Source organism: Lactuca saligna, chromosome 4 (assembly GCF_052625555.1).
Source record: "Lactuca saligna cultivar CGN05327 chromosome 4, ASM5262555v1, whole genome shotgun sequence".
Taxonomy (NCBI): domain Eukaryota; kingdom Viridiplantae; phylum Streptophyta; class Magnoliopsida; order Asterales; family Asteraceae; genus Lactuca; species Lactuca saligna.
Genome location: NC_136420.1, coordinates 183,609,256 through 183,636,116, shown reverse-complemented (window position 1 = coordinate 183,636,116; position 26,861 = coordinate 183,609,256). Strand labels below are relative to the sequence as shown.

At 36.1% G+C, this 26,861-nt stretch overlaps 1 protein-coding gene and 1 pseudogene across 1 annotated transcript; both read left to right on the top strand.

Annotated features, from left to right (window-relative positions):
- Nucleotides 1–3,429: 3,429 nt before the first annotated feature.
- On the top strand, nucleotides 3,430–6,154 carry LOC145043148 (enolase 1, chloroplastic-like). The gene is made up of 7 exons (XM_078991711.1): nucleotides 3,430–4,073; nucleotides 4,251–4,558; nucleotides 4,674–4,828; nucleotides 4,905–5,222; nucleotides 5,322–5,468; nucleotides 5,571–5,621; nucleotides 5,978–6,154. The coding sequence occupies exons 1-7, from the start codon at nucleotides 3,646–3,648 to the stop codon at nucleotides 6,041–6,043; spliced, it is 1,473 nt and encodes a 490-aa protein (XP_078847837.1). The 5' UTR covers nucleotides 3,430–3,645; the 3' UTR covers nucleotides 6,044–6,154.
- A 2,600-nt stretch (nucleotides 6,155–8,754) lies between these two features.
- LOC145040375 (protein MIS12 homolog) lies at nucleotides 8,755–26,501 on the top strand (annotated as a pseudogene).
- Nucleotides 26,502–26,861: the final 360 nt, after the last annotated feature.

The window sequence follows — 26,861 nt, the reverse complement described above, 5'->3', positions numbered from 1 at the left end:
GGTTTTCCATCTTGCTATCTTCAAGCTTTCAAGTGAGTTCATACCCCTTTCAAACACACTTTAAATACATTTAAATGCTTTTATACTCTTTTAGGGGGGAATACAAGTAAACATACGGTTATTATCGTGTATTTTATAAAGTTTCACTTCACTTATTTTATCGAATAAATTACTTGGAACTTATTTCTATTATGGAAAACTCTTGTCATACTTTGTGTGCATTAGACTTATACAAAGTATATAATGATTTCAAAGTACCCTTCATTGTTAAGTCGGTTTATACATTCTAAAAACTTATGATTTTGCTTTGTCAAACATTGTAAAAAGGGATAAACTTTTCATACAAAACTATCACTTTAATACAGGCTTAGTTGAGAATCCATGAGACGTGTATATCTTCAAACGTTACTTTTCTTTATTAGAAAGTAATGCTGCAAGTCCTGTCTATAACCAGATCTCCCGTTCGGAGAACGTGTCAAATGTGTATAGATCTATACGGGAAGTCATGATCCCGCGCCCTGACTGTTAGCTACAGTCTGTCTTTTGGGGTGACAGTTGTCATAACGCTGCGACGCCTGAAGAACGTCGTTACAGGCATATTATGTTTAGTATGGTTATAAAACTCATCGGATATACAATTATTATGGTATTATGCTTTTATGAACGAGTAGCTATTAAAACTATTCTTCATCTAACAAATGCGATCTTCGTATAGTTTTATTATATAAAACTATGACACAACTTTTGAGAACGTCGGTTTCTTGCAAATTTTCGGTCTTAGAAACTGCCATTTATGTTAGGAAAATAAGGGTTTCTCTTGCATACAAACCAAACAACTAATAGGAAAATAAGGGATTTTCCTGGTGCAATTATTTACAACTTATAACACGAACATTCATATGCATTTCATATTTTTATAAGAAAATAAGGGTTTTTCTTGGAAAACACAACAACTCGTATCTCAACCATTAGGGAAAATATAGGATTTTCTGGATCTAATACCTTCACATTCAACACAACAAATCACAACTCTTTGCATTTGAAATGCTGCGTTTTCTGGAAAACATACACCCATTTTGGAATGACATCCAATTTTTCTAAACTACTTATGAACTCACCAACTTAATTGTTGACACTTTTTCTTTGAAATAACTTGTATTCTCAGGGAACCGCTAAGCAGGTTTGGGGATCAACTTTTGGGATTAACGCGTTGGCGTTAATTACTTCTTTTGAATGATGTTTATGTATTTATCTTTTGAACATGTAATGAATACAACTATGTAAACATCTTGGAAACTTTAATATATATGGTGGTGTGTACTTTCCTTTCTATGAACTGTTATGATACTGAATATGACGTCCTCCGCCCCCGAACGTTTCCGCCGTTCTGATTTGGGGGTGTGACAGTCAGTTGTGTAGACATGATTTCGAGGATTATGAAGACCACGACTCCACGGTGGGCGCCAAATTGTTTTGGTAAAAAATAAATCAAATGAATATCAACCAAAGTGAATGTGAGGCTGTGGTGTTATAGTGAAATAAGTATCAAATTGAGAACAAGATCGTATTAGTGGTTTACAAGGAAATCTTTGTTAGGATCTCCGACATAAATCCTTGGGAGGTGATAATAATCACATGTCTTGTTTAATTGTATTAATTGAAATATGAGTTACAGAAATGAAGGTAAGTATACGAGTACAAATGTTGCAGTAAGTCTAGTTGTGTGTAGTGTACATAATACATGTGTATTTATAGTCTAATCTAAGTAACTAAAAGTCTAATATTTCCAGGATCCTCTTGAATAAGTATGAACATGTTGGTTTGACTTGGTATTTCCGAGTGTTAAGCCTAATGAAAACGTTTCTTCGTTAAGAATGAGTCTTATCACTTATGTTGACAATTTCTGCACATTTGAGAAAAAAACTAGAAGTATACCCGTTAATTATGTTAGTAAATAATAATAACAAATATTAGGATCTTAAAGTTTCTTTAAGATCCGAGATCCTAAGTAAAATTCAGGGTTTTGCCCCTAACAACAATGTCAAAAACACTTTTCAAAATGACTTTTCCATTAGTTATAAGAAGTCTTCAAAAAGTTGTTTAAAGCATGTAAAACTTGACTTTTTTTAATCTCCTTTTAGCTTTTCACCCATGATAACTTCAAAAAAATAGATTTTTAGCCAAACAATTTTTAACTTATGGATTTTTATCACCATAAAAGTTAATTCAAACAATTTTTATAAACACTCATTTTACCACCACTATGAATTAATAAACACTAGTTGTGAGTCCCATGTATTACGTGAATTAATTAAAAAAAATTAAATATAAATGTCTAAACATTTGAGAACTTTGAATTTATAAGAAAATAAGAAAAATAATGAATTGTTATAATTGAAATGTTTTTTATCTTTTAAATTTAAACAAATAATTTAAATAAATAAACAAATAGACTAATAAACTTTAATTTTGAGAATTTTGAAATTCAAATGTAAGTTCATTAATAATGTTGATATCCATTTATTACTATATTTCTTGCAATTATTACATTAAAATATTTTGTGTAATTTAAAAAAAAAAAACCTTACAAAATGACATATGAAAAATATTAGATCAAAATAATCATAAAATAACATTTGACAAATTAAATAAAAATATGTCAAATGAAAAAAAAAACATTAGATTTTTCTAAAAGGGTTAACGACCTAGAAAGATAATGAACTTTGGTTTTTGTTCACATTAAGGTAACCATGTTTTTATGATAAGTGCAAATAATCATAAGATCCATTGATGTGACATGAAATTGGATTGTTCGGTCTTTATGTATGAGGAAACAATCAAGTCTTGGGCTAACCAATTTAGACCTAACTAGTTAGGGGTAAGGTTGTATATGCTTAAAGGGCTAGGTTGTATGTGTTTTAAAGACCTAACAACACAACCTAGCCCATGACTAGTCAAGATTGAACTGGGTTAAACCAAGCCTAACCTAACTGTTCATTGACTATCGAAGATTGATCCCAGTGCACAGTCTCTGAGATGGTTTTTGTCCAATCTTACCAAAACGGGTAAGAAACTTTGATTTTTATCCATATTTATGTAACCATGCTTTTTTGTACAGATCTGATCAGTAAATTTGTTTGATTTGTTCATAATAGGGTAATATTACCGAAATTACCAATCATATTACCCTATTTTGAAGAGATCAAACAAGTTCATTGATCAAATATAAACGAAAAAACATAATTATCTAACCGTGGACAAATACCAAAATTGGTTAAGCCTTTCTAAAACCACATTTCAATTTCAAAAAATAATCCCAACGCCCCTGCTATCTATGATAAAAGCCCAACTAAACGGAGGCTTACCCCTCAGTCTTGTTCATGGGCCCCACCTAAAGCCCTAAGATCCCCACCTCAGCAGTTTGGTCAGGTTTCGGTCTGCTTCAATACAGTAGCAGTTGTCTTTCCAAATTACTTCTGGTATTTCACGTCGTTGCTTCCACCAACCACCACCAAACACCAAAACGTCTCTGCTTTCGCCGCTACCTACGGCGGACATTCCAATAAAACCTTCCATTTATATACACATCTTTTTAAAGCTCATTTCTCCAATTCCATTGTTCTCTAGGTTGTTTCCTGAATTACAATGGCCTTAACAGCTCCTACCACCTCGCTCTCAAAACCCTTCTTCTCCTCTAAACTTCCATCATCCTCAGCAATAATTCCTGTGCTTTCCCTACCAACCTCCTCCCGAAAATCTTCGAGGCCGTTGGTTGTTCGGAGCTCCATTGCGGTTGCTCAGTCGCCGTCTACTGCCTCGAAGAAATCATCAACTGTGAAATCGGTGAAGGCGAGACAAATCATCGACAGCAGAGGGAATCCGACGGTGGAGGTTGATCTCGTAACTGACGATCTTTACCGATCGGCCGTCCCGAGTGGTGCGTCCACTGGGATTTACGAGGCGTTGGAGCTCAGAGACGGTGATAAGAGTGTCTATGGTGGGAAAGGAGTTCTTAACGCTGTTAAGAACATCAATGAAATTTTAGGTCCGAAGATCATCGGTGTTGATGTCAGGTCAGATATTTCTCATATACATTTGTTATCAGTATTGCTGTTAATCTACTAATTAACCATAGCTGTGTTAGCTTTCCCCTTGAGTTCATTATATTCGTATTCTGTGATTGAATAGTTAGATTCATTACTGGCAATAGATCTCCATTGCTGACACTTGATCCTTCCTTCCACACATAGGAATCAAGCTGATTTTGACGCCATTATGCTAGAGATCGATGGAACTCCAAACAAATCCAAGCTTGGAGCTAATGCCATACTTGGAGTCTCCCTAAGTGTATGCAGAGCTGGTGCAGGAGCCAAAGGCATTCCCCTCTACAAACACATTCAAGAGATATCAGGAACAAAAGAACTCGTTATGCCAGTTCCAGCTTTCAACGTCATCAATGGAGGCAGCCATGCCGGAAATAACTTAGCCATGCAAGAATTCATGATCCTTCCTGTAGGTGCATCCTCTTTTGCCGAGGCTCTGCAAATGGGCAGTGAAGGTTAGCTGTTAGCATATATTTTCAAGTTTTCAACTCTACAATTAACATTCCAATCTTTTATAATAGTCGATAAACACTCTTAATAACTACCTTTCTAACCTTTTTCTCACTACAGTTTATCACAAACTTAAGGGAATCATCCAAGCAAAATATGGACAAGATGCATGCAACGTTGGAGATGAAGGAGGATTTGCTCCCAATGTTCAGGACAATAGGGAAGGGCTCGTGTTGCTCATTGATGCAATTGAAAAAGCTGGATACACTGGCAAGGTACACATCTGTCTCTGTCCAATGTATATCAAACACAGTACAACCTGATCTGACATTAAAAGAAGAAACTTTTCAGATAAAGATAGGAATGGATGTTGCAGCATCAGAGTTTTTGACAAAAGATGGGAAATATGATTTGAATTTCAAGAAACAACCAAACGATGGAGCTCATGTTTTGTCAGCTCCAAGTCTTGGTGATTTATACAGAGAATTTGTAAGAGATTTCCCAATTGTATCAATCGAAGACCCTTTTGACCAAGATGATTGGAGCTCATGGACTGCATTACAATCTTCAGTTGACATCCAAATTGTTGGTGATGATTTATTGGTCACAAATCCTAAACGAATAGTCGAAGGCATTCAGAAAAAAGCTTGCAATGCTTTGCTATTAAAGGTAATCACATGTAATGTTCACACTTCACACTCTACCCTTTATAGTTCTTGAGTTTACATTATCAAGTGTGAGTTTTGACAAATTGAACATTCATTTCAGGTGAATCAAATAGGAAGTGTGACTGAGTCAATCCAAGCTGCTCTTGACTCAAAAGCTGCAGGGTGGGGTGTCATGGTTAGCCACCGTAGTGGTGAAACGGAGGATAACTTTATTGCAGATCTTTCGGTTGGCTTAGCTAGTGGACAGGTGTCACTTTATTTCTAGCCTTGTGTTATTTCAGTGTGCTATGATTTTTTTTTTTTTTTTTTTCTATCACCTAATATTGTGTACTCATTGCACTTGTTTTAGATCAAAACTGGAGCTCCTTGCAGAAGCGAGCGATTGGCCAAGTATAATCAGGTGACAACATTTTTTTTACAAGTTGAATTTCTTACTAAATTTGTAACTTTTAGAGTAAATTACACGAATGGTCCCTATGGTTTAGGGTAATTTTCACGTTTGGTCCCTAACTTTTTTTTTGTTTTGTTTTTGTTACGCGTTTGCATCCAAGCGTGTAACAAAAACAAATAGTAGGGACTTTCCGAGTTAATAAAATAAGTTAGGGACCAAACATACAAATTACCCCAAACCACAGGGACCATTCGTGTAATTTACTCAAACTTTTATTCAGGCTTTTTAGCTAAGTAAACACTTGTATATAGCTTATTAGATTAGGTAATATTTTATTTTTTATAACTTGTTATGAAATGATGCAGCTTTTGCGTATAGAGGAGGAGCTTGGAAATGTGCGATATGCAGGAGAAGCATTCAGATCACCATAGAGAAGGAAGAATGGTTATTTTGTTTCTTTTTTGTTGCTTAGGTACACCATTTCTGAGAAACTAATAAGAAGCCATTGTTGTGTTTTGAATAAAGATTATCTTTTTCTTTTCTATTTTGTTGGTGTTTTGGGAATGTTTATGTAATGTCTGAAAAGGGGATTTTTTTTTGAGTAAAACAATAAATGGTCCCTTTTGAGGTGGAAAAAAAAATGCACATTTGGTTATTGTTTGAAATGAATTGGATCTGAAAAATATAAATATGGAAACTTAAACTTAAACCAGTGTGATTTTTGTTTTGATACGTTTTGGTTTTAGGTAATTCAAGTATGTTCTTTGTGATATATAGAAATTAGTTAGACGCGTGTATGAAGATAAATTGATAATTAAAGACAAAATACTATTTCATAAGAACAAATCTTGAACAACATAAGAAGCTTGAGATATATGTATTTATAAAATAGTCAAAGTTGTCAACATTGAGATCGTATCTGGATCAGTTTTCATTTTGAAATATGTCTAATTAGTGTGAGCATCTTGTTTCTTTTGTAGTTGTACTAAAGGGTGTTTTTTTGATTTTTTATTTGAATTATTGTGATTTGTGAGTTTTTATTAAAAATGTTTATAGACTTATTTTGGTTTGATTTTTTTTTGGACAGCTGAAATCTGGGTTCAAGCTCTTTTATAGGACAAACCCTTACCATTTTTAATGGGATTCTAAAGGAAAATTCCCATGAGTGACCATCAATGGGAGTCGAACTACCCCTATTCTCTCAATATTTATAAACCCAACACCTTTTTCCCAACTGAATTTTCCCAACTGAATTGGGTTTTATTGGTTTTTTAAGTGTTTGAATAAAAATAACATTAAGCATATTTATTGCTTACAAGAAACTAAACTATTTTAAGTGTTTGAATGAAAATAACATTAAACATATTTATTGCTTATGTAAGAAATTTTTAGTTAGTTACTTAGAGTTATTTTTGGTAAGTTAGTTACTTATATTATTGACTTGAATAAAGAATTTTTGATAATTTACTTTTTAATTAAACATGATTTTATCAAACACTAATATATTAGTTTATTATATTTTGGTACCGATAATGTAAACATATGTAATTAATAAATGCTTAAAAAAATTTGTTTTAAATAAACACTATGAAACAACCCCTAATTATACAATGATTTCATTAAACATTTAAATTTCAAAATGTGATAAATCTTAGTTTCCAACATTAGACAATCTCAAACCCATCTCTATTTTTTCCTCTAAAAATGAAGTAAAAAATAGGGTAAAAAATGTTTTATCTTCAACCCTACTCCATTTTCCTCCCATTTTTAACCTCAAAAAATTTATTCTCAAAAAATTTATTCCAAGTATATTCTGTTATTCCAACTTACATATATTTGCAAACACACATCTCTATTAATTTAGTTTTAACAAATATATATTATATACTTTTTTCATTACAATAATATTAAATAAACAATATTATATTTATAATACACTTAGAAATAAATATTATACACAAATTTATAAAAGTATTACACATACACACTTTTAAATAAATATTATACATGTATAGATAATATATTTATGCGTTGGAATAAATTTCCCACAAATGATCAACTAACGAATTTCGTAGACTGGAGTGTGATTCTTTATCTTTAATACGTTTATATCGAGCAAGAAATTGTTGGAATTGACTGTTTTCGTCTGTCGTCAATTCAACATCTATCGTATTTGTAATATATATTTTAATTATAAGTTTTTGTAAAATACGTTATCATTTTTTAAAATTTCAATATGTATTTAATTTTTTTATATGAATTTGATGAAAAAAATAAATTTTATATTTATAATTAATTAATATATTTAATATATAACAAAATATTATAATTATTAAATATTTTATTTAAATTATAATTAGTAGGTAAAAACGAACTAGAAATGTATAAATATATAAACAGAGAGACTAAAACCGACAACGCAAAGTTCATCCCTATTTTGGAAAAAATGAATAGTATACCACCATATTTGGTGTAATACTATTCATATCCCCAAAATGGGGGAATAAATAGGAGAGGGTTGGAGAAGAATGGAAGAGAAAATTGGAGAAAAAATAGAGAATGAGAGTGGAATGAAGATGCTCTTAAGTGATGATACAATCTTGCATAGAGTCCCAAATTGAATAGTAACCAAATATTAATACTAGTTTAATCGAATATAAAAAAAAGATTGTCTAAAAACAAGAACCATAACGAAAATAGGCTATTTATTTATTTATTTTTAAACCACAGAAACGAAGAACTGATCCGAATACAATTAGTTTCAATTTAGTTCAATCTTGCCCCGATTCAATTTTTATGACCATTGTGTGCTTATCTTTTAATGTTGTAATTTAATACATAATTTTTTTTTATTAATTTAAAATAGATAAAATAAATCAATTACAAATAAAAAATATATTGAAACAACGAATGTAACAAGATTTTTTATATAAATAGAAATGATATAACAAAAAATACTAGTAAATCTTAATACAATGATTTATTTATTCATCAAAATCAAATTTCCATTTCGGACCCTTCAAAATTCGTTTTGTTCTAGATTAGCATAACAGAGAAAACCTCAAAAATTTTGATTTTATCAAGCGGGAAATTCGAAACCTGGTTTTCTTGCAGATCCAGACAAAGAGAAGAGAGACCGGAGATGGAGCGCAGTGAGAGCGAGGCGATTTTTGCTCCGTTGAACCTCAAACCACAGCTTTTCATCAACGCCGCTCTAAACATCATCGATGAATTGATTGATAGTGCCTTCAATCATCTTCACCAGTCAGTTTCTATCATCATTTCCTGATAGTAACGATTCACTATGCAAAAGGCTAACAGTGTTCTTACAGGAAGGCGTCAATTCAACTTAAGGTCGATGGTTCAGATATGGTGTAACACCGTAATTTCAAAACAATTTTTCATTTAAAAATAATTGTTTAATTTTTAAAAACACTTTTCTTAAAAGGGGTTGGCTAAAAGGACACCCTATTTTGCCATTTAGACAACCCTAATTAATGTTTGAAATATTTTTATTGGTTGAAATTGTATTGTTTTCCCAAGATGATTACAACTAGTTGATTATAGGTTGACTTTTTATAAAAATGATTATAAGGTGTCTAAAGGGTGTCTTATTAGCAACACCCTTCTTAAAATCCCAATCGTAATCGAATTACAAAACACAACTCCATTTTCACTTGCATAATAAATCAGGATCCTCAAAACGTGACTCTTTCTCTGGTGTGTACAATCGAGCCGGTGCCGTCCCGTGATCCTGAGAGAAACCTGAAACACATAACATAAAACACTATAAGCACGAAGCTTAGTGGGTTCCCCAAAATACCACACATAACACATATTAGCCACTCGAGGCTATAACTCTGTGGGTCCGTGGACCCTACTCTGCGAACCTTCTGGTTCTAACTCTGTGAACCTTCTGGTTCTAACTCTAGGAACCTTCCGGTCCTAACTTTGTAAACATGCACAACATAAATCACATAGAAATAATGCAGTACAACACATAACATACATAGCATAGAAATACTCTGTCACATAACTCTGGTTACCTACTCAAGGTAAAGTATAGTGAGAAGACTCACCTGACAATCAGAAAGCAATTATCTGAACATGCGAACCTCGGACTCGCTACCGCCTAACACATAAGGCAAATATCTCTAATTAATACTCGAAGTCCCAACTCTAATTAACCGGCGATTACTCTTTCCCTCTCTAGTCAGGTAATGCGTAAAAGACCATTTTACCCCTCCCTGACCTCTATTACCTCTGTTGACCAAAATTCCCAAAGTCAACATGAGACAACTCAAGTCAACGGTCAACACTGACCAGACTCGGCGAGTACACAAGAGTGACTCGGCGAGTCCATGCGGGTTCTCTAAATCCTTTTTAAACCTCTTAGACACGACGAGTTCCCTCTCCACTCGTAGAGTTACTTGGAAACGAATCGCGGGGCAACCCCGACTCGACTCGTCGAGTCTGCCTATGGGATCGGCGAGTTGCTCCCATCCCTCATCTGACCTTCCGAGGTCAGATCTGCTTCACCAAACCATAGATCTAACTCCCTCAAAGCCAATAACCACGAAAAGGTCGAACCTTGGGCACTCATGCAAGGTTCTACAAGCTCATTTGGGTGAAACCCTTCATTACATAACAACCCTAGCTTAAAACTCCAAATAGAATGCATAAAGCAGGATGGAAGGGACTCTATGGACCTCTTTGGGTCCAGATCTATGGCTTCACACTCAATGGGAAACTATACTCCACAAATCAAGCCATAAAAGAAGCTAGAAAACCCTAAAATCACCAATCTTACCCAAAACAGAAAAGGGAGAACGATTTGATACCTCTATGGTGAAGATGTAAGCTCAGAAGCTCTGAATCGACACCCCTTGACCTCCCTTTGTTGGAAATGACTACTCCATTGCACAACCACCTCAAGAATACTCCAAAATGGCTCTTCTTCACGCTCTCAGCTCTCTGGTTCGATAGGAGTCTCTCAAAGGTGTAGGTGGCCGCCACTGAAAGCCATAAAGGCCTTTAAATAGATCCCAAACCCGGACAATTAGGGTTTTCCTTGACAGCGCCGACTTGGCGAGTCCAAATACCCGACTCGTCGAGTCCCTTCATTAAACTGGTCCCCAAAACGCGATCCTACTCGACGAGTTGAGGCGTGTACTCGCTGAGTCTCCTCATTCCCCAATATAAATTACTCAAATTCCCATACTTGGATATCCGGATGTTACAATTCTCCCCCACTTGAATTAGATTTTGTCCCCGAAATCACTCCTGAACCACCCAAAACTTAAATCATTAACCCGAAAGGCACCATCGAAATGATCCTCATACCGCCCATATATCTTTCTCTAGAGACTTCCAAAATCACATGGAACCTCCCAAAACAAAGTCCAAACCAACACTTTCGCTGCTAGAAATATGCCTTCCCAATAACCGGAAACTCTAGTGGCCTGAACCGCCTCCAGACCGCCTACTCGAGCGATCACCATGATAGTTACTCCTCGAATAACAACCTTGCTTTCTCACTGGTTTTCCGATTCTTATACGACCATATCCAACAACCGACTATCTCTCCTCCAAACTGATCATGCCATAACTGGCGAAGCCCACCCCTCCGATTAAAAGGGTTCACACTCCATCGGGGCACATCTTCTAAAACTGCTATCAGAAACCATCCGAACAAAATCTCGACACTCTGCCCTCAGACACAGAAGCATAACGATGCTTGCTCAGAAGTGTCCTCAACATCTCATTCATAAGCCTTCGCTCTAAATTCCATATCTCTTTTAACACCACACGAGGTCTAACCTCAGCTAAAAAAAAAATTTAAACCTCCACGGTTACCCATAATCATGATCCAAAATGTCTCATTGAGTCCCTCCTCGCATCAACTATCTCAACCCAATGGCACACTAGTCACAAAATTCTCATTAACTCATACAAGGACTGCAACCCAACCAAAGATCAACTCAACCCTGACCTTGGACGTTAGCTATGCACATCTCCTGTGCATTTCGCGATATCTCTTGTACCCGAGTACTGACCTATACAGGTAAAATTATCTGACGATAACAATACCTCCCATCCGAGAGTTTACCTAAGAAGTCTAGAATCTCATCTCGTTATCCTCCCACTATCAAAGCCAAACTCAACTCGAGAGTTTGGGTCCGACCTAAAGTTGAAACCTCGCGTCCCAAAAACATTGGTCTCATGACTCACCCTATGCCACGCGCGGATACCATTTCCCAATTTCCTCATGCTGCGACAAACACAACTCAAATCAACTCAAAATATAATAATTCCTGAGAGAGAAGGAGACCCCCGTCTCGCCCCTCGCCTAACCACCAAGCTCCAATAACTCGATACTAGGCTACTCGAGCCTAAAACTCCTCTGCATCATACTCTGATCGGAGAACACTTCATCATCACACTCTCTTGCCGCCTAGAATACTACGGCTCCTCAACATCACCAAAAGCTTTTGAACAGTGAGTACTACGGCTCCCCGTAGCATCACAACACCCTCCAACCAGTGAATACTACAGCTCCCCATAGCATCACAACACCCTCTAACCAGTGAATACTACAGCTCCCCGTAGCATCAAAACATCCTCTGACTAGTGAATACTACAGCTTCCCGTAGCATCACAACATCCTCTAACTAGTGAATACTCCAGATCCCCGTAGCATCACAACACTCTCTGACTAGTGAATACTACAACTCCCCGTAGCATCACAACACTCTCCGACTAGTGAATACTACAGCCCCCCGTAGCATCACAACACTCTTTGACTAGTGAATACTACGGCTCCCCGTAGTATCACAACACTCGCTCCCATTACCCCATAATCTAAATCTCATACCACACTACACTATGTCCACTAGCTCATGCTCCGCGGACTATCATAGTTATCTACACACACTTTCCCCAATTGTGCATCATAAATTATGATGACAATCTTCATAATAAAATACCTCTTTCTTCAGAAAATCCACATTCTTAAATAATCCTTCCTGATGACAACTCCCAAGGCTCCCACTGGAACCATAGATACTTGATACACCACAAGTCGTCTCAACTCAAGATTCTGGAATAACCCGGATACCTCGGAACACCCTTACAGAACATCACAAGATCCTACCACAACCATTGATCTCCTGCCCCAAGCATCATATAGATACAATAATACATTTCCTCTGAACCCCATAATTAGATCTTCATTTTTCCTAATGCGCAACTTCGATGTATCTAATTACTCAATTGGAACACGAGAAAACGCTAACGCTATGGAATACGCTGATAATTCTCCGAAACCCTTTTTTCCTACCACTCAAAATCCAAGCAAGAATACGCATACCGACCCGGGAGTTGGCTGCTCAATCATTCTCTACCTACTTGCAATGATACTGACCACTACCAGGTTCCTGACCATTGACCACCTGCCGTGGAGACATTCATCCTTCTCAAACAAGTACTTCCTGCACTAGCTCACTCTGACCCTTTCCTCGATCACCAATAACTCTGGTATCATGAATTCTTACTGCAGATCTCTATACCCCACTTATAACCATTATTGACAAATCTCTGCTTTCTTCTATACAGTACCTGGTTCTCCCTCATACTCAGGGTTCGAACCATCACTAATTGGCACACAGCCATCCCATAAACTATTTTCACTAGTAAAATCGCACCTGCCCCTGGAAAGTGCTACACAACGCCCGATAATCCCCTTTAAGGAAATCAATCGATCTCATATACTCTGAACCTCAGATGAAATCCTCAAAAACTTCTCGTCACGACTGCCTCTAGTCGTTCCAAGTCTCGCACCAATCCAATACCAAACAACTCAACTGTCCAATAACATCACTGGCTCATAGACTGAACCATGAAATCATCATACTCCCCCACCTCGACTCATCAACCAATGTTCCAACACATGGATCATCCCAAGAACAGGGACCCACTCCCATATTCAATACCCAACATAGATAGAAAAACCACTGCACTGATAAACTCGATTGGACTCCCCACTGATACCACTACAATACGCCCTACTATACTCAAATACGTGTAACTGTTGGATTAGTGTCTAAGCTTGTAACAATAATTGGTAAGCACTTGACCCGATTGTGCATGGTCCTTTTGGGTTGCCTTCACCAAAGCAACTTGACTGGAGAAATAATAGAGAGAGAGAGGTTATTATGATTTATTAATATGTTATAAGAATAATATATTAAAGGAGAAATCATATTTTTTTAATTAATATTGGTCAATAATTAATTAAGAATTAATTTTGTGATCAAATGTAATTAATTAAACTGAAGGGGCTGAATTGTAATTATGTGATTGTTACAAAATAGAGTAAGGATTATCCTAAGGATAGGTTGAATGAATTTAAGGTGATAAGGCCTTAAAATTCGTCCATGATAAGGATTCAAGGCTTATCTTATGGTTTGCTTGGTAGGAAAGCAACTAGATAAGGATAAGGATTGAAACCCTATCTCTACACCTATATAAACACCCCTTTGGCTCATGAATTCGTCCATACCTTCCCAAGGCTTCTTAGGGATGAATTTTATACCTCTCATTCTTTCTCTATAGCCTCTCCAATTGCTCTTGGTGTTTGTGAGCCATTAGAGGCACTACACTTGTGGTGCTTGCTTTCAAGACTTAGGGTTTGAAGATTCAAGTTGTTATTACAATATAACAACAAGAGGTATGTAATCTAACCTTCTTGGTTAATTTCGAAAAATAGCAATCATCTTTAGGGTTTTATTATGTGTTCATAATGTTGTGTATCTAATAGTGAAAACATAGATCCAATGCTAGGGTTGCATGTACACATAGGATTGTTTGTATAAAACCCATCAGTGGTATCAGAGCCATTGGTTATTTTGTTTTCAATTAGTTTATTCAATTGTATGAACTTGACATATTAGGGTTTATTGCCAATAAACCCTAGGAGGCTATAATTTTCGAGATTAGGGTCTACAAACCCTAATTTGCAAGAGTTTGAATAAGATCTTCAAATCCTTTCCTTAAACCCTTAAATTTCGAAATCTAGGGTTTGTTTTAATCCCTTGATTTTTGAAATTAGCCTCCTCCCCAAGATAAGATCCTAAATTTTAGGGATTTGGATTATCCCATATCTTGTAATTATCTTCTAATTGTTATATATGGTAATTATAGATTTTGCATTATCCTAACCATAATTTTGAAATCTAGAGAGATAATTAAGGGATTAGGATATCTTAAATGTATAAATGGTAATTATCCTCATGATTTAGATAATCCCTTATGATTTAATAATTAAATTAATAGTCTAATTCAAGATAATTATTAAATCAAGAGTTTTAATATTTAAAATTTTAATTTACATGTCATAAATTCGAAATTTTTTTAAGAGAAATTAAAACTAAATTGTTTTGAAAAGTTTCAAAACTTGCCCTCAAGTTTTGGAATTTAAATTTTGATTAAAAGTTTAATTTTGATGCATATTTAAATTCTAAACCCTAATGTTTCAAAACTTGCCCTCAAGTTTTGGAATTTAAAAGTTGATTAAAAGTTTAATTTAGGAATGTTAAATTCTAAAACCCTAGTACTGTTTTGAAAAGTTCAAATCAAACCCTTATGGTTTTATTAATTAATTAAGGTGTATAATTAAAAGAAGTTTAATAAATCCATAAAAGTTTTGGTTTACAATTAAAAGTATAATTGTTATATTTGACCACCTAGTATTTTAAAAGTGTAAAACACACCCTATACTATATATAACATTAAAAGTCTGACATTATATATATGTATAAGAAAAAGTCAGTCTTACCGTTAGTAGGCCTCATTCACGAAGCTGGTCTATAAGGAGTGTTTAAGGAAATTGCCTATAAAATGGCGATTGAATGGGTATCCACTCTTACCCACCGCACTCTTGACTAGTGGATGGTCGTTAGCCGAACGGGTAGGATAGGACAAAACCTTCCATTATAAGTATAATGAAGTACAAAAGTAACTAAATGTTTTACAAATTCCCAATCTTAGTTACTTAGGCAAAGTGAATTGATGCAATTCCATGAAATTACACTTTGTACCCTTGCGAAGACGTTAGTGGAGCGTGTGTGGTTTACCGACACACTAAAATGGTTCTAAGCGAAGGTAGCAAAGGGTGACTCAATGTTTGTCATAGTTCGGTCGAGCGTGTGTGGTTTACCGGCACATCGAATAGATGACTGTAACATGTGGGGGCACCATGTAAGTTTGCATGGTTATTCACACCCGCTTTGTGATCCTCGGCATCCCAGTCACAAACTAGAGGGGCATATCGAGATTTAAACATGCCATTGAAATGTTCAATGAATCTCAAAGAATCTAGGAGTTTTCATAAATTTAAAACTTAAATTTCTTTTTCGTTTTTCATGGTGGAAAATTAGTGAATCGTCATTCACTTACCTTCAAATATTCTGCAACTAGATTACGACATCCCTTTTCTAGGTTGTGGCGTATTGTGTTGGGTCCTAGCCTTAATATCTCATTTGGGTGATTTATTAAGGACTCAATCAATCAACTAACTTGAATTTGTTTTCTCCCGTTTTGTAGATGTCAAAGTACGAAAGCTATGGTCTTCCCAAATTCCATGGAACAAGCTTTCCACATGAAGATGATATTCCACGATTCGATCGAGGAACAAGAAATCAGGCTTCACTTCCTCCACCTCCTCCAATTATTCTCCCTAACCCACAAGATCGAAGAATTGAAAGGTTCAATGTCACTAAATCCCTATTGGAAATGAAACATGAAGATGGTAAACCCGTGTGTGCTCACATTCTAGGAATGAAATCACACATCGATAGGTTGATAATGTTGGGTGCGTCATTTCCCAGATAAGTTGGCTGTGAACTGGGTTCTGCAGTCACTTCCTGAATCATATAATGAGTTCAAAAGAAAGTATTATATGATGGATCATGACGAAAACCTCATTGACCTAACTTACATGCTCATTGCTGCTGAATCATAAATGATTTGGCAAAGCAATGGAGCATATTTGTTGGGAAATTCAACCAACCATGCTTCCGTGGACGCTCTAGGAGAGGCCACATGTTTTTGCTTCCAAGGGAAAGGGAAATGGATACGAAGCTGCCCAAAGGAACCAAAAAGTCTAAGAGATGGAAGAGTCAAGAAGTGTGGCTTTGCTTCAGGTACAAAATCCACTATCTAACTCCATTAAATTCCTATTCTTTATACATAATGTGATAAGATTACATTTGCATGTTTTGCAGGATCAAAGAAAAGAAAGGAAAGTTGATGGAATAGTAAGATGAGTCTGATCACGAAGAAATGGATTACGATCGCATGGATTCGAAGATCAGATTTTGAGCTTAGGAAGTTATGATAGATTTGTTAGGAGTATTTGAATACATAGTTTTTCATTTGAATTTTGCGTTTTAAGGACATGTTTTCCGCTGCTTTGATGAATAAAATAAATTTTGGATTTTATCTTATTTGATTATCCTTGCAATGGCATATATGAAAATTGATGTTTGTGTACTTCTACTATTAGCAATATGGATTTGATTCTTAATTAGATTACTTGTGGAAGCGTCAAAAGTTTACCAAATAGGGAGAGTTTCTCATCGCCCAAGTTTCAAGTGGATGGGAACTTGGAATCGTGCAACAAGTATTGCATGATGAATGAAAAACTATCAAATTTGGGAAATTTAGACTAGTCTTTGACAAAGTGTCAAGTGAAGGACTATGAGATCAAGTACACAAAGTTGTGTGTTGATCAAGTCCACCACAAGAGTGACAAGATATTTTTCATGATTTACTAAAGTTTAGTAAATATGGTTATAATAAGATTGAGTATAATTCTGAATTGATTAAAAGAGTTTCAATCAATAGCAAAACGAATAAGAAGAATCAAGTAGGCAGAAAGATAAAAGTTTCTCCGTTCTAAGAAGAAGGGAGAGTACCTTTTATGGACTTAATGATTAAGAACCATATCTCAATTGATCCTCTAAGTGATTCTTAGTACAATTTGTATGTCTAAGAAGAGGAGACGAGAATTGTGAAAATGGTTAAATCAAGAAGTCAATCATGCTTCCTTCCAATGTCAAGTCTTAGAGTTATACTCCAAGATTGTGAATTAGGTGATAAGTCTTAAGAAGGTTTATAACATTCGTCAAATGTGAAGTTTAGAAAAAGGGTTTTTCTTGTTCTTGCACATTTGAAATTGGTAAGTTGTGATGTTTTGGATAAGACAAAGACCAACTAGGACCAATTATGTGAAGAGTTTTGTCTTGATAAAGGCTGCACTAACTCTTGAATATTTGTTTGTCAAGAAATGTTTCTTAACAAAGGAATCTTATATGTCAAGGAGTCAGTGGGAGTCTTAATGGTCTTGAAAGGTTTCAAGAACAAATCAAGAATAGACCTTATAATACAACACTAGCACACGACTTGAGGTTTACGACCTATCATGTTGACACTATTTTGTTTCTGTTCCATTCCGAATTGAGTTAATTATGCAAGTGAGTTCTACAAGTTCTCAATGGATTGTATAGGGGCAAGGCACCTTGTTCAATGGAAAGTATATTGAAATGAAGGGGTGAGCTGCTACATAACTTGGAAGTAATGGTGGGACCCTTCATGGCAAGAAATTAAGAAGAGCAAGTTCTATCCATAAGAGTTTGGATTTGTCACTAACATTATCTTGTGATTATGGTTATGACAAATTCACATGGATGAGAATGATTACACCACAAAATCTAAGTGTCATAAGGTTTCTTTCATTCATAAGAATGATTGTAAGGAAACACTTTCACTAAGAGAGATTTTGAAGATAACATTATATGATTTGGGTTTCTCAAATTCAACTTTGATTACGGCATACCTCTTCATAGTTCGAATTGTGGGAAATGGAAAATAGGTCTGAACATCTTAAACTTATTGATATGAGTCCTAGAATCATTTAGACATATACATATGAGCTGTCCAAGGAAAGGTGTATGAGTTTAAGAAGCTTAGATAAGATTCTTATCGAAGCATCTAGAAATATGAACTTAAGAAATTGTTTTCTAGAAGTTCAGCTGATTTCTGAATACATGTCAAAGCTAGTGGGAGCATAAGTGTTATGCTGGTAAAGAAATAATCATCATGTAAGTGGGAGCATGATTATTATGGTAAGTATTGCAAGTTAGCAAAATTAATTATAGATAACAAGTGTTGTACTTTGCAATGTCGTAAGAGTTGAAAAGTTGTTTTGCTATAATTAAGGGAGAGAATATTGTACTTCGTTTCATAATCTAAAGCTTAGATTGAGAAATTTTAATAAATTTAGTCAAAGGATACATAGTGTGTTCTTAAATTTTGATTATGATTACGGTATCCCTCTTCATAGTTTGAATTGTAAGAACGTGACACATAAAATGTTATGGCAGAAGATTAAAAGAGTATCGTATCTTCATGTAAGACATTATGCATTGTGTCCCATATGCTTCGGGTATAGGATCGATTGCAAATGCTATAATATTTGACCATTCTAAAATTTTCCAAATGTCTATCGCATTAAGAGAGAAAAAGGACAAGAATTGGTTTTGACTAAAGATAATTAAACAACTATCAAAGGACGATTCAAAGCTCGCTGAGAATTGGTCGCTTGTGAGTAGTTGGAAGTATGACATTGAATGGACCATATCGACATCATTATGAATAGATAAGATTCTGTTAAGAATGAGTTGTCATATAGTAAATATGGAAATGTTTCCATAAATGGGAGTTGGAAATTAAGAATTTATGTCTAAATTAGAAAATTTTATGCAAAAGGATGTTCAAAGAATGTACTTTGAGTGAGAGACATCACATCTATAGAATAGTTTTGTAACTATTTTGATAGAGTACCTTGTGATTTCGATGGCCGCATCTTTGTGATTTTGTGCCGTAACTTCACAAGAGGATCATTGCATAAAATATTAGAATTTGACATATTATATAAGTGACAAGAATTTGATATTCTTGTGCTTATGATAAAGAATTGGGATTTGTGAAATGAGAATGATTGAAAATGTGTTCACTTGATCTATTTCACGAAGTGATAAACCATAGAAAACCAAAGTGTGCATACTTGGAGCATGGGATAATTGTGGTTATAATTCGAGTTATAAAGTTGATTATCTGAAACGTTAAACAAGGGATAATGAGTAATCAATATGGTGATTAAATAAAGGTGTTTTATTTATACTCAAGGGTTTGGGACCATATAGGATTAGTATTACCTTTGTGTTTCACTTTTCATGTTTTGACTTCCAGAATAATTGAGTTTATTAAGAATAATTGAATTATTCAAACGGACCACAGTTAATCATACATTGGAAGTAGGTATGAATGAAGACTGTCATGAATTGGTTGTAGATTGTCTAAAGCGTATTAGACATAGCAAAGGTTTGCTACATCGTTCATGAGTGCTTATGAATATGATTTTGAGCATTGGATTAAACCCACGTTCACTTGGATCGCTTCATGGATTTTATCATGAGCGATTGGTGAGACGATAATATCTTGTATTCTTGAAACCAAGATGTGTGAGTTGTATCTTGCGAATCGGTTGCACATTGATAATATGTAAATGCACCAGTAACTCGGTGTTATAAAACTTAATGTTGTGTGTGATTTGGTGAATGAGTGCAAGAAAACATTAAGTCGAAGTTTATCCGTTCCTTTTACCCAGAGTGGGATAAAAGCGATATCTGTGGGCTCCTCGATGATTTAGTGATGACAAACGTAAATGCTCGGCCGGGTTAGGGCTAATTTGATTTGTTCAATTAGTCGGTCATCGTAAATTGGAAATCGAGAAACAACACATAGACTGAGAGAATGATTTTAATCCATGTCTCGTGTCTATACGATATCTAGAATGGAGGAATATATGATCCCTTATCTGAAGGACAGGTTACTGATAAGATCAGAGTTTGATAATGTCTTTGAGAGCTACGATTGCAAATCGAGGTGTACTTACATTTATAGTTACTAGACTTATCCAAGTGGGAGACTGTTGGATTAGTGTTTAAGCTTGTAACAATAATTGGTAAGTACTTGACCCGATTGTGCATGGTCCTTTTGGGTTGCCTTCACCAAAGCAACTTAACTGGAGAAATAATAAAGAGAGAGAGAGAGAGGTTATTATGATTTATTAATATGTTATAAGAATAATATATTAAAGGAGAAATCATATTTGTTTAATTAATATTGGTCAATAATTAATTAAAAATTAATTTTGTGATCAAATGTAATTAATTAAACTAGAGGGGCTGAATTGTAATTATGTGATAGTTACAAAATAGGGTAAGGATTATCCTAAGGATAGGTTGGACGAATTTAAGGTGATAAGGCCTTAGAATTTGTCCATGATAAGGATTCAAGGCTTATCTTATGGTTTGCTTGGTGGGAAAGCAACTAGATAAGGATAAGGACTGAAACCCTATCTCTACACCTATATAAACACCCCTTTGGCTCATGAATTCATCCATACCTTCCCAAGGCTTCTTAGGGACGAAATTTATACCTCTCCTTCTTTCTCTATAGCCTCTCCAATTGCTCTTGGTGTTTGTGAGCCATTAGGGGCACTACACTTGTGGTGCTTGCTTTCAAGACTTAGGGTTTGAAGATTCAAGTTGTTATTACAATATAACAACAAGAGGTATGTAGTCTAACCTTCTTGGTTAATTTCGAAAAATAGCAATCATCTTTAGGGTTTTATTATGTGTTCATAATGTTGTGTATCTAATAGTGAAAACATAGATCCAATGCTAGGGTTGCATGTACACATAGGATTGTTTGTAGAAAACCCATCAGTAACGTGGTCCTCGACTAACTCAGTCCCAACTGACTATCTGCTCATGATAAATCACTGCCTCGCGGCACACATGCTACCTGATACTCTGGTGGAAAATCATCATCAATGACAATCTGCAGGGTTTACCCCCCTCCCCCCCCCCCCCCCCCCAAACCCAAAACTTAAACATCATGCCTCTCATGTTTCGCACACGAACATAAATAACACCACCCAGGTCATAGAAGGTGACATCTCCTCTATCGACTGATTGCTCAACTCAGACCGAAATTCTCCCCACCCTCTGACTCCCTACCAAAATACTCTAAAAGGCTCTCGACCCCCCTCTCAAGGGACGCATCTTCGAACTCAATCATGACTGGATAACCAGAGAACCACAAGCATCATTCACTATGAACCATGGTACTCATCCCATGACATCTCTTCTCAATATGCTCCGGTGTATGGTACCCGAACCATAGCATCACTCCTCCATCTGTTCCGATGTATGGTACTCGAACCATAACCATTACTCCTCCATCCGCTCTGATGTATGGTACCCGAACCATAACATCACTCCTCAATCCGCTCCAATGTATGGTACTCGAACCATAACATCGCTCCTCAATCCGATTCGATGTGTGGTACTCGAACCATAACATAACTCCTTAATCCGCTCCGATGTATGATACTCGAACCATAACATCACTCCTCAATCCACTCCCATGTATGGTACTCGAACCATAACATCACTCCTCAATCCGCTCATTAGAACCTTCAAAATACTCCCTATATCAAGTATGGGTCCTCTGCTTTCAGTAGTACGGGCCCATACTACCTACCACATCTAACCATACTTTCCACACGGACTATCCCGGAGCTCCTAAGTAGCTGCTCCACCTTCTCGTTCACCAATCCCGTCGCGCGTGCTCGCTCCCCAGCAAAATTCTCTACTCTGCCAGCACACTCATCTGGCTAAGGTTACTCCCTAGGCTCTTCCTAGATTCCCACACTTTTCTGCCATCAGCTGCTAGAGAGCTCCTAATGATGCCAGCCATCTACCTCCTGAATATCGTCATATTCACTTAGTAGCTGACTCCCATCATTGAGAGCTCCACAAAGCACGAAGCAATCAGCATTCGGGAATTGAAGCGTCCCCTTCAGCACGAAAAACCTCCTTAGGTTATTATCCACTCGCTTTCCTCACACGTGATGGCTATCACTGAACTCTAACAACTCCACCCCACGTGGGCATCTGGCTACCCTCTCAGCAAGCTCCTCATATGCTCATATAGATACCTCTTCCCTATTACTCCCTTACTCGAATCCCCTAAATTTTTTTTCCACCTGGACACTCTCCCTCAGCACGTACTCGAAAGCACATCACATATATCAGCAACCCTAGGCTAATTCATCACAAATCAGGCCACTCTAGTCCTAAAATATGAATTGCCTAGTCTGCCTCTAGCATGCATAATATCTCATAAAATGTATCACAAATATCTCATAACACAAAATAAGGGTGTTTTGGGAAATCACCGTTCGGGCTCTAGCTGATTGTACACACTGCTCTTTTTGCTTTCTCTTTGAAACTCTTATTCGCTTTATAAAAACACATTTCTTTTTGAAAAAATTGTCTTAAATCCTCAGTTTCAGTCCAGATTTACCCGAAGGTGCATCCGAATCCATCAAACCAAGGCTCTGATACCAACTTGTAACACCGTAATTTCAAAACAATTTTTCATTTAAAAATAATTGTTTAATTCTTAAAAACACTTTTCTTAAAATCCCAATCGTAATCGAATTACAAAACATAACTCCATTTTCACTTGCATAATAAACCAGGATCCTCAAAACGTGACTCTTTCTCTGGTGTGTACAATCGAGCCGGTGCCGTCCCGTGATCCTGAGAGAAACCTAAAACACATAATACAAAACACTATAAGCACGGAGCTTAGTGAGTTCCCCAAAATACCACACATAACACATATTAGCCACTCGAGGCTATAACTTTGTGGGTCCTTGGACCCTACTCTGTGAACCTTTTGGTTCTAATTATGTGAACCTTCCGGTTCTAACTCTGGGAACCTTCCGGTCCTAACTCTGTAAACATGCACAACATAAATCACATAGAAATAATGCAGTACAACACATAACATACATAGCATAGAAATACTCTGTCACATAACTCTGGTTACCTACTCAAGGTAAAGTATAGTGAGAAGACTTACCTGACAATCAGAAAGCAATTATCTGCACATGCGAACCTCGGACTCGCCACCGCCTAACACATAAGGCAAATATCTCTAATTAATACTCGAAGTCCCAACTCTAATTAACCGGCGATTACTCTTTCTCTCTCTAGTCAGGTAATGGGTAAAAGACCATTTTACCCCTCCCTGACCTCTATTACCTCTGTTGACCAAAACTCCTAAAGTCAACATGAGACAACTCAAGTCAACGGTCAACACTGACCAGACTTGGCGAGTACACAAGAGTGACTCGGCGAGTCCATGCGGGTTCTCTAAATCCTTTTTAAACCTCTTAGACACGACGAGTTCCCTCTCCACTCGTCGAGTTACTCGGCAACGAATCGCGGGGCAACCCTGACTCGACTTGTCGAGTCTGCCCATGGGATCGGCGAGTTGCTCCCATCCTTCATCTGACCTTCTGAGGTCAAATCTGCTTCACCAAACCATAGATCTAACTCCCTCAAAGCCAATAACCATGAAAAGGTCGAACCTTGGGCACTCATGCAAGGTTCTACAAGCTCATTTGGGTGAAACCCTTCATTACATAACAACCCTAGCTTAAAACTCCAAATAGAATGCATAAAGCAGGATGGAAGGGACTCTCTAGACCTCTTTGGGTCCAGATCTATGGCTTCACACTCAATGGGACACTATACTCCACAATCAAGCCATAAAAGAAGCTAGAAAACCCTAAAATCACCAATCTTACCCAAAACAGAAAAGGGAGAACGATTTGATACCTCTATGGTGAAGATGAAAGCTCAGAAGCTCTGAATCGACACCCCCTTGACCTCCCTTTGCTGGAAATGACTACTCCATTGCACAACCACCTCAAGAATGCTCCAAAATGGCTCTTGTTCACTCTCTCAGCTCTCTGGTTCGATAGGAGTCTCTCAAAGGTGTAGGTGGCCGCCACTGAAAGCCATAAGGGGCTTTAGATAGATCCCAAACCCGGACAATTAGGGTTTTCCTTGACAGCGCCGACTCGTCAAGTCCCTTCATTAAACTGGTCCCCAAAACGCGATCCTACTCGACGAGTTGAGGCGTGTACTCGCCGAGTCTCCTCATTCCCCAATATAAATTACTCAAATTCCCATACTTGGATATCCGGATGTTACATATGGCGGAGGATTTAACCAAGCTCTACCATTTGTTTTTGTTTTCCAACTCCCTTTTGTCTTTGGTTTTCGCCTCCGCAACTGTTGGTGCATATGAATTTAAGCTCACAGGCTGTTGATTATTTGGCTAAACGGTTTTGTACCATTCTGATTGTCAATTTGGGTTTGGATTATATCCGAAACACAATTCAATCTTCCATGGACAAGCGCTTGACTATGTGGGAGAATTATTGTTTCCTACGTTTGTCTGTGGTTCCAGAAGGATTTTCACTGCCAAAAGATGTGCGTCTCTTGACTCGTTCTTCTAAATCATTGCTACGTCGCATTTAATAACTTACGTGGTTTGTTTAAACAGTAATATGAACATTTCAATAGCCCATATCTTTGTGAAGATACAATCTGCATGGTGATGAAAAAACTTAGAAGCTCGACTTAGTTTGAAAACATTTCATGCTTCCACTTAGGAGAAAAACGATTTACAATTTGTATAGGTAAGGGTATCTAGGTAGAGTATAGACTTCTGTTATTGCTTGCCTTTGCGTTAGCAATTATTTGATTTATATGGATAGGATTTACCTCATATTATGTAATTGGAGCAACATATTCCAAAAATCTGATCCATTTAAACATTTTTTTTTTTAAAGTTCAATACAATATCTGATCTGTTGTATCATATATGTCTTCAGGATGAGGAATCTGGTAGTGATGTAATGGATGTGGATGCTGTTAGTAACCCTGATCTTGATGCACACTTGGATTCCTTGAGAACAAAACTTACTTTGGTAATACAATTAAAACCATGGTAGTATGCAATTACTTATGTTAATCTATATTGTTCCTTGTTATGTTTGATAAATAATAAGTTTTGTGTTTTGTAAAAAGGCTGAACAGGAGTCTGTTCAATTGAAGAGAGAGATACAAGCATTGGAAAGACAATCTGCTATTAACAACCATCAAGCAGCTTTAATTAGTGAATTAACAAAGCTATCTGAGAATGATGCATTCCAATGTCCTTGCTTCTTCTGTAAATTGTCCCGTAATTTTTCTTGGAAGATTTAAAATAAAATGCAACAACATTACAAATCATTAAATATATTTATTGGTTGTTGCAGAGCTACAAAAACTTGCAATAGAATTACGCATGAAAGTGGAGAAGCTAAAGACAGAAAAGGAAGATGAAAGTGAACATCAGAAAGTGCGTTTATGGAATGAGGATTTGTTAAGGATAATTGGTGGAAATGGTAATGTAAATTCTATTATATGTTTTTTGGTAGTGAAATGGAAATGGAAATGGTGTTCTGACTTCTATTATATAATAATATTAGTAATAATAATCATAATAATAATAATTGTAGGCCTCTCGAATGCAGACTCACAAGAAATTGAAGGTTTTCTTCCAGGTTTCAACACTTGATGCGAGTATAATATGGTAAGCTATCTTCTCTTTAAACAAGGAAATCAACTTTTTATGTAAAATTTAATTACCCATTAAAACTGATTTCAGACCTAAAAAGTTGAAACTATATATAACTGGTTATGGATCCAATTTGATTTGAAAAAAGGTAAAATGGCGAATATTGCTTTAGAGGCTGAAGTAGAAGATGTGAATTCTGATCTAAAAGTTCTTAATGGAAACAAACTGAAACTAACCATTCATCACTCCAATTCAAGTTCCATTGTTTATTGTTAATGAGATGTAAGGCTTGGTTTGATGTCATTATATCATCTCTAGTAAAATGGTCAATAGTAATGCTTCCTGTTTAACAATTTTAATATGAGTTTATATCTAAAGATAACAATGATTTTTTTAGTAGAATTATATTTTACATGCTATAGCAAAGATAAGCAAGATACACTGGTCATTTGATAAGAGTAACAACGAATCCAATAATCGTTATGTAGTTTTACATGTTTAATGATCAAACTAATTCTAATGGTGCTAATTAATTAATTTAATCATGTAGAAGTTTATATGCAAGTCACATGATATTAGTGTTAATCAAACGTATAATGCGGTTTAAAATCTTCACGGTGCGGTTTGCAGTTTCCG